Below are 9786 nucleotides of genomic sequence, written 5' to 3' on the forward strand. Positions count from 1 at the left end.
CCCTAACACCGACAGCCCCACGCTCTGCTCTCCTAACACCGCACATCTCTGTGCTCTCCAGCCCTGACCCTGCGCTGCTCCTGCGGGTCACCGTGGGAGAAAAGCAGTGATAAAACCTTCCGTGCTGTCACCTGTGCTGTGCAAGCTGAGCGCCCCGAAGGAGTCTTTTATATAGAAAAAATGTACAGAAATTGTGGAAACTCTAATTTTTTATTATTAATAATAATAGTAACAAATTTAATAGGTCTCTAGGCGTGGAGGCTTTGGCTCTGCGTAGTCAGACCTACACAGCTAACTCCCAAGTGTCCCAAGGTTTGTGGTCAGCACCTACAAATGCTCTAACTCCACTTCAGCCCAACCAGCACACAGTGATCATTCAGGGTCATCATTTTGTGCCATAATTTACTAGTCTTACGATATCTTAATTCTTCATTTGTGCTACTGCTTCTGTTGTTGTTTTCCAGGAATCAAATTGGCCTAGCATTAGGAAAATAACGCTTGGAAGGCAAGGTGACAAAAAATATTCCTAATTTTAGGACACAGTAGCCTAGCGTGACTCTAGCTAAACAGCAACCCTTGAAAATATGGTAAGGGTATGGAAAAGTAGTAGTAAAAGTGAAATAAAGCTTTATAGAATACAGTCTGGAAACACTTGGCACTGAAAGGAAAAGCTGTTCCACAAGGAAATACATGGGAATTTCAGTGAAGTCGAGGAGTTGGACTTGGATGACCACTGTGGTCCCTTCCAGCTCAGGATATTCTGTGATTCCATAGTGTGGTGCTCCACACACTACAGAATCCACAGCACCACAAGCTCCTCGTGGACCTAATGATGCCTTCTGAACCAGAGGCTTCTACACTCCACAGATCCATCATTAGACATTCCTCCTTCAAGCATCATAGGGGCTATTTGAAATTACTCTTTCCAAGACTGGGGATGTACTGTGGGTCTTTATTTTTGCTTCTTGGAGCATTCCTTGTGTACCATCAAGTAATTTTTGGCACAAGACCTGAGTTTAAAATAAAGTATATGTGCAAACTTGTTTATTGATGGGTTTGTGTAGATCTGGTGTAAGTAGATACAATCTCTAAAGGCAGAAAAAGCTCTCCTGTGTCAGGACTTTCAGAAATTAAATGTTCCAACAGCTAGTTTAGTACCCAAGGATAATGTAAAATACTTGACTGAAGAAATACTCGAATTAGAAATAATATTGTAATATTAATGGAAGCTCTGTAAGGATGATGTCCTACCTTCTCCCTTGACTGCAAGTAGTAAGATTAATAGCTGTACTGGAATAACTCCTTGATAATTATGCAGTAAAAATACACTTCTCTCACAGACATCCAATCCCCGGAACATAGTTGCAATAATCAAAAGATTTTGTGGTAACTAGGACAGTAGCTCGTTCTTCAGTAGCTGGCAATGGAAATGAAGTTTCACAGCCAGTCTGAGGTTTTACCAAACCACAGTCACTGCAAGTGCATTCTTCCACTGGATACATTAATGTTTCCCTTTGAAGTGAGTGTCTAATTCCTTCTGTGTTCACTCTGCTCTCAGTATTAGCCTTGAGAATATTATTCAGCTCCACAGAGGAGTCTGTAAATACATAGAAGTTAATTTAGTACATTCATCATGCTAAACCAAACACACAGTTATTACAGATCCACATTTCATTGTGTTCCAACTATGTTCCAACCTTAGTGAAAGTTATACAGTGAAAGCTATAAATTGTAGTTACATGTGATAATCTTTTGTTCTATGACAACATAAGCCCTAGATATAATCCCTACACTTCAAGATAAGCATTGCAGTAATTAAACACCTATTTTCTAATCAGTTATTTGTTGGCTGAACACTTACAGTATTTGTAAAAGGTAAAATAACTTGTTTTTTCATCTTCACAAAATATACCACAAAAGTAAAAGGTAAAATAACTTGTTTTTCATCTTCACAAAATATACCACATATGCTCTTCACAGACTACAATATTAAACTATTTACTGTCTTATAAGATGGAAAGCTAATACTGAATGTGTACAGTTCCTTTCACGTTCAATGAGAAGATGAAACCCTTGTAAAGATTTTTGCTACTGAGTGTTCATAAATGTTGTCTCACACACCAGCAAGTGAGTCAGGTATGAACATGCAATAACACAGTCCTGAGAGGATCCAGAACCAACAAAGAGAAGTTGGTGCTTTTGCAAGTCACTGTCTGGATATTGTGTTCCCTAATAACTGATAACTTCATGGAGACTACTTGAGGAATACAAAACAATCCAACAAAGGCAGTTATCAGAGTCTGATTATAATAAAAATATTGTCTGTATAATGATATGCAAAATTTGCACATCATAAGTAAATTGTACAATGATCTAAAATTATCACATAAAAAATCTTAGCTATTCACCTGTGTTTTCCAGTCTTTCTTTGAGTTGCTTTAGGTGCTTCCATTTAAACAAGACCATTAAGGTAAACAGAGTGAGGACCAAAATTACTCCTAAGACCAAACAGGTCCAAACGATTCCACTCGAATCAGTACCTTACGGAACAAAAGAGATGTGTTAATGAATCGTAAGCAAGAAGCAATGTCAAGTACACACATCCAACATATAAAACTTGTGTGTAAAGCACAAAATGAAAATGCCCAAGACATCCACAGAGCAAAACTTACCCTGAGTAGGTCTGGCAGGACGGCGGCGGCGCGCTGGAACAGCGGAGATGGCAAGGGGTGCAAGAGAGCAGCAAGTTATCAAAGTACTCATTTGTGGGGCAATGTGCCATCAGTTGTGGAACTAGAAAGCCACAGAAGCTGTAGAAGAGTGAAGATCATCTACAAAGGACTTCTCAGTTCTCAGTTTTAGCAAATCTAAGAACAGCTTAGCAATAATGGACGGCGGCGGCGCGCTGGAACAGCGGAGATGGCAAGGGGTGCAAGAGAGCAGCAAGTTATCAAAGTACTCATTTGTGGGGCAATGTGCCATCAGTTGTGGAACTAGAAAGCCACAGAAGCTGTAGAAGAGTGAAGATCATCTACAAAGGACTTCTCAGTTCTCAGTTTTAGCAAATCTAAGAACAGCTTAGCAATAATGGACTTCCATCACAGCTCCACAGCGCTGGATGGTGTTTCACTGGAAGGATTGAACTCTGAGGTCCCCAAGAATTTACTGTTCCTTTTTTTGGCATTTCACAATTGTAGAAAAGCTGAACAGCTGCGCCAAGATCATTTTCAATGTAAATTTTGTCTGAAACAGAAAATGGTTATTTATAGTAGGCATTTCTTAAACAGGTGCTGAACATTACAAACTGTAGGGAAGAAAGAAGTTCTCCAAACAGGAGTTCATCAGAATCATTCTTGTCTCTAAAATCTTGTGGGTTTTTCCCATGGCAATGGGCAACAGTAATTATGTGTTCTTGTAATCTGCAAAATATGCAACACTTACTTTTTGCCCTAGTCCAAGGAACATAAATGAAAGACATGAAGGCAGGAGAAATAGCAGTAGGAAGACATGACCAGTTTGGTTTCTAGGTTTGCCACTGACTCACTCTGCAACTTCAGACAACTTCCATGGTACCTGTTTCCCTGGTAGACAATAACATTTAGAATACAAAGCTGATGAAAGTTCACGACGTGGACTTGTGGGGTTTTTTCCAGTTCACACTGCGTTTCTGGATGATCTGGGGGGAAAAAAGGGGAAAAAAATGCCATTTCAGTGAGGTGTAAGTTTTTTTCCAGTTCACACTGCCTTTCTGGATGATCTGGGGAAAAAAAGGGGGCAAAAAATGCCATTTCAGTGAGGTGTAAGATACACATTCTATTTCTAAGCTTGAAGCTCATGTGGTTAAATGAACGTTGCTTTTCTCAGGCAGGTTAAGAAAGTAACATTTGTGGGAAAGTAACTGAAGCCTTGACATGTCCAGTAAAAAGAGCTCAAAGCTGCTGCTCTTGCTGAGGATGTCACTGGTAATACAGAGCAGTTCAGAGAGGGAGTGAAAGCAAGTACACAATGGTAACTTTGTACAGTTTTATGTCTTCCAACAAAACACATTCTTCCCCTTTCCATAACCCTCTGCACATGTTTTGACAAAGCAACACTGACAGTAGTTTGGAAGCAATTGCATAGACCAGATAATGTTTTAAAACCCCAATATATATTCTCAAGGCACTGTAGACTCACTGCTGTTATGTGGAACATCTTTAGGATGATCTATTGATGCTTCCCAGTAGATGTAACTCAAATATTGGACTTCTGGGAAAAATACTAAAGGGAGGAATGTAAGACTTGACATTACTTTGTGAGACAACTATCAAGGAAAGGAACTAAAGGATACAACTCCTATCATAGGTATATTATTAGAGTATTCATGACTGCTTTACTTTTTGCTATTAAATTATTTCCTCTCTTCTAGTCCAGAAGAAATGCATCTGGTTTTACTTATTGGCAAAGGCTTTTCTGGTATACACAAAATACCTCTCTCCAAACCAGCAGGTTGTCATTGAGCTTTAGTCTTTCTGCTGTGTGATATGCAGAAGTATTAACATGATGATTCCTAAAATATTTTGCCACTCAAATATAATGAGATATATTCCAAATCAGACTATTTTTGCACAGAAACTATTCATGTCTAATTAGTAAGACTGGTCTGTAGGTCACCAGAGATGTGGTTAGAGTTTATAGAGCTAAGCTGATTACATGTCTTGGTGTTAGTGAAAGGGACTCTCCTGCTCTTCACTTGATGTACTCTGAAGCACAAGGAAGGGCTCTAGGGCTTACCTGACCACATGGCAAGCAGCTTTAATTTATTAATCCAATCAGTTCATGGAGTTTTAATTCCTAGGGCCTGGAAAAAAAGATGAACAGCTGATTACCCAATGGGGATGTGAAACTAAGTCCACCACGGACATACATGTTTGGCAAACTAATGCACCAATGTCTTCACTTGGAAAGTCCTGTCAAGCCCACAGAAGACATTCATTTGTGTCTAGTTATTTGAGATTGTATGTATGGGATCATAAGATACTGTGGAGATGTGCTTTCACTCTCAGTTTGCCAGAAACAGTTTTCCTCTGTGGCTCATTAGAGTTCAAACATATTTATCATAACACCCAAAGTAAATAGAAAGAAGTCTCATATTTTCAATGAAACTCTAGAAAACTTCCCCCCACGTAAGAGGTTAAATACAGCTCATTTCATCAGAGCTCTGAAGAATGATGGCAACTCTTACAATGACAATTTTCCTCCTATTTCCCAAAGCTTACAGCCTTTACAGGTAAGCTATTTTTTTCTTTAATAGATGTGTCCCAGAACAGGGATAAGCTATTGTTTTCTTTAATAGATGTGTCCCAGAACACAAATCCTTGAATATTAAGAAATGCATTTTCCAAACACAGGAAATTGGGGAGCAAAAGGGTCTCTACACATTTTCCAAACATAGGAAATTGGGGAGCAAAAGGGTCTCTAATGTGCCACTCATGCAAACAACCACCATACATGTCACAACCTTTTCTCCTTAGCTACATACAGTTTTATTGATGCTATGTAATGACAAAACAGAGGCAACAAAGGGTTAGAAAAACTATGAGGAATTACAGTCGTCATGGCCTGTTGCCTTTGTTTTCTGCACATCTTGACCTTCAAAAGCCCTACTTCAGGGTGTGAGAGCAAGCACATAATCAGAAGATCTTGCCAAGCAATAGTTCCCAATGACAGACCTTGCTGCAATCTAAAACACACATTATTTCCAAATCTCTGTCCAGGAGTAAGGAAGATATTTTCTATCTTCACAAGATTCTTGTGCAACCTTCATTTTTGAATAATTTTTATAGAAGGAGGTTAATCTAAAAAAATAAAAATAAAAAAAATTCTAAGCACGTTGTTGGGAGAAGTGTATTACACCAAATGGCTTTAATATGAGAGATGTAATACCTGAATTCAGAAGCTGCTTATAAAATAGAATATTGGACTCAGCCAACAAATGAAACAAAACCCAGAAGCATTAAGCATAAATTCATTAAGTGACAGTAAGATAAAGATATTGTTACTTAGAAACTGCAGTTATGTTATGTTAATAATTTATCCACTGCCTTGTATCACACACATTAAGTCCTCTAAGCAGAACACTGTGTTGTTCTGTGTAGACTGTGCAAACACACACATAAAACAAGGAGATGACTGGAATGATGGTTCTCCTACCGTGACATTTACCTTTAGGGAATAATTAATGTATGGCTTATGTACCTGCAAAGTTTCAGTTCAGCTTTTTCAGAGCTTGCATTCCACACAGTTACGTGTTCATGCTAATAAATGCTTTCTCCTTGTCATTTGATTTTGTTCCAAAAGGATGACAGAAACTTGCAGAGCTGTACAAAATAGGAAAAGATTTTTCAAACACAATGATCAGTCATTTAACCATAAATCCACAAGGTGTTGCCAGGGAGGTATTTCTGCAGTTACATTACTGTAAGTTTTGTTCAAAAATTCCCCAAGATATCCTCTAAGAATAATACAATTCAGACAAGATGAACTGACCCACTGGAGCTGGTATGATGTGGAAAGTAATAGGAAATAATCTTAAGAAGAAAAGTGTCAACTGCAGAAACAACAGGGAAAAAAATGGAAAACCAGTTCTCAGATTTGCTTCTAAAACATTTCAGTCTGACTCAGGAGTGACACCTGGGGACAATTTATAAAGGTCAGTATGACACAAACTTCTTTGCTCTCCTGATGTGATTCTCAACCTCTGGCAACTCCTCCCTGAACTTCAAATCTACTTTGGGAAGCAGTGAAACATCTGTTGGTGGGTTAGAAGAATAACTTTAGCATAGTGTCAGTTCTAGTAGGGTATCAAATTACTGAACAGACTTCAAGAAATAATTTTTACTGGTGACAGGAGCACAGGTTGATGACAGCACAGCACAGCCCAGGAGAGAGCACTTTGGAGTTGTACACACATACACACACTGGATTTACAACCTTCTGTCATGTGAGCAGAACACCTACAGCTACAGAATTACAGAATCAATCAGGTTGGAAAAGACCTCTGAGATCATCAAGTCCAACCTAAGACCTAACACTACCATCTCAACTAGACCATGGTACTAAGTACTGTGTCCAGTCCCTCCTTAAACAATCCCCTTGGATGTTGCTTTGGCAGAATACAGGCACAGCCAGCACTGAGCATCCAGCCAGAGCCTCTCCTGCCACAGACCCAAATCTGACTCTTGGTTTCTTTAAACGTCTGGAGAAACCCAAGACTTCCAGAAATCCATGTCAGTGCCCATTTCGAACACGTTAAATTGGTATTATGTGACAGAAACCAGTCACTTGAAGAAGGTTAGGAGAATTGTCTCTTTCACTATTTAATTTGAAAAAAGCTGTTGTGAATGTCAACACCCAAATACTAAAATGAAAACTCTGAATGGAAAATCAAAGTAATACTATTATGCCAATAATTAAACATAAAGATTGAAATTCCTCTGCCACAGAGCAGTAACTTAAGGTCTATTTCCCACCCATAACTTCACAACAAAGTTTCATTCTGGCACTGCTCTGGGGCTCCTCTGTTCATGCTTGTGCCAGCTTTTTGCCTGACTGTACTTCAGAAATTCTGCTGGCATAATCACATGGCACTTACCAAGAGAAAGAGGGTTTTCTGCTAGGACTATTACATTCCCTTCACAAACAACATTAGCTAGGCTGACAAAGGAATTCTTCTGGCTCTATAGTTGCTTCTACATTGGTGGGTTTTGTGCTGGCACAGCTCTTTTTTTTTTTTTCACTCACTAAGGCAACTGACCCACACTGTCAAATCTTATAGTACAGGCTTGGGCTGAGTCCTCTCCAATTCTCTAAAGCTATTTACAGGCTAAATCCAAAGAAACAAAAGTCCCTTATAAATCACCTCATCTTAACAATCCTAAAAATCTGTGGGATCAATGTACACACAAAAAAACTCCATTACTTTTTCTTTCCGAAAGTTACTGCATCTCCAGGAACAGCAGTCTTACAGACAGTCAGCTCCTAAAAAATGTGTTAAAACTTCCTGAAATAGTTCAGAAATCCATACTGTGTGATATGTCCTTACAGACAGTCAGCTCCTAAAAAAAGTGTTAAAACTTCCTGAAATGGTTCAGAAATCCATACTGTGTGATATGTATGCTTTAACTGAAGGGCCGGGAGAAGAGAAGCTGCTCTAGGAATGGGGTACACACTGCTAGTAAATAAAAGGAAGGAGCTATGAAAGGATTCATCCTGTTTATTACCTTTTACAAGCTGCACAGAACAATGCTCTTTTTAGACAAAATATTGTTTCATGTCATTTGCACACAGGGCAAAATCAAGAACAATGTGGATTTTGCCTGTTTGGTTCAGCACATTTTAATTAGAGCCCTGCTTTGAAAAGAGATATTGCTGTTGCTACATCCAGTATTTTAAAAAAATATATTAAAGAGTAAAACAACTGAAGAGAAAAATGTTCTTTTAAAATAGTAATTCAAATAACAATAGTATAAACACTGTCAACTAAATCACAGACAACTTCTGTAACCCCTACTATGTTCAAAGCTGACTTAGCTGGGAACCAACTTCTGGAAAAGATGAAGTTCATAGCCCAGAAAAGCAGTGCTAACAGACTCTAAACCCTTTGGGGAAAGAAGATATTTTTTCTATCGTCTGATATGTGCCAAAATAGTTATGTAACCCCTAAAGACAATGCATAAAACAGCAATTGTGCAAGTTTGGATTAAGCCAATAGTTGCTAGAATGCCGTTTGATGTTGGGGCAATAGTTTTTACAGGATGTAAACATCTTTTTTGTTCTTCAGTTCTTAATGTAAGCACATTTTCTGTTGGAAAAATAATCTCCCACATACCACTATTTTAGTGACTTTGCAGGTGGACAAAACAAACTAAAAATAATCAGTGGTATAATGCCAAGAGGAGTAAAGGAGTTACAACGAAAATAAACATGCGTGAACAACTGTGAATGATGTGAAGTGCTTGGTGTACACTAAAGTCTAGCAACAGTTTTTCCTCTGGTAATTTTAACCAAACCCTGTAGCTTGTCAGTGTTTGTGGAGAAGTTTAGGTAACACACAGTCACTCTTCTCAAATTCTGATGCACAGCATCACAGTGCCAATATGTGCTCCTTCTCGAGGCAGGAGGGAAACTGAAGTTGATTTAGCCATCCCTATTCCAGAACAATTCCCCACACAAACTACCTCCTCTGGAATAAGAATACTGGCACACAATACTTCTGGAGTAATTAGGCCTATTTAGAAACAAGCTCACTATTTCATTCTCACAATTTCATAATGAAGCAATTATTTTCTGCAACAATATTACCATGCTAACTAGCCAGAGAAGAACAGCTTTAAAAATCCCATGACACTGTTATTCTTTCTCCATAACAATAATGCCATTCTGTTGTAGTCATTACTGCAAGTAAAATCTTAAGGAATCTCTAATGGACAACATGCTCCCTCAACTGGAATTTTGGAGAATTAAGAAGGTGGGAAGAAAGCACATGAAAATTCCACAAGGAACTAGTTTTCTGTTTCCTGCTCTGAGACAGACAGTCAGCATGTAACACTTCCCATATGAAATATAAGTGTTATAAAACACCATGTTTATAAGGCAGGAGGTCTGGCCTTGAGTTCTTATGGAATCCAGCAGTGGAAATGGCAGCTCTGAGCTTCTCCCTGTCTGGGAGTCTCTGCAGTAAGAGAGGGTGTGAATAAGCATATGTTACACACCCTGCACTAACACCCTGTGTTGTGTTTTAAGTGC

The 9786-nt window shown here is 38.7% G+C and overlaps 1 protein-coding gene across 1 annotated transcript; it reads right to left on the reverse strand.

Moving 5' to 3' along the window:
* Window positions 1–1334: 1334 nt before the first annotated feature.
* TNFRSF17 (tumor necrosis factor receptor superfamily, member 17) lies at window positions 1335–2782 on the reverse strand. Its single transcript, XM_009077892.1, is given in 3 exon segments — window positions 1335–1597; window positions 2409–2540; window positions 2659–2782. Coding segments are annotated over 3 exon segments (519 nt in total).
* Between the last annotated feature and the right edge of the window lie 7004 nt (window positions 2783–9786).

This window comes from Acanthisitta chloris, unplaced genomic scaffold (assembly GCF_000695815.1).
Source record: "Acanthisitta chloris isolate BGI_N310 unplaced genomic scaffold, ASM69581v1 scaffold9527, whole genome shotgun sequence".
Lineage (NCBI taxonomy): Eukaryota > Metazoa > Chordata > Aves > Passeriformes > Acanthisittidae > Acanthisitta > Acanthisitta chloris.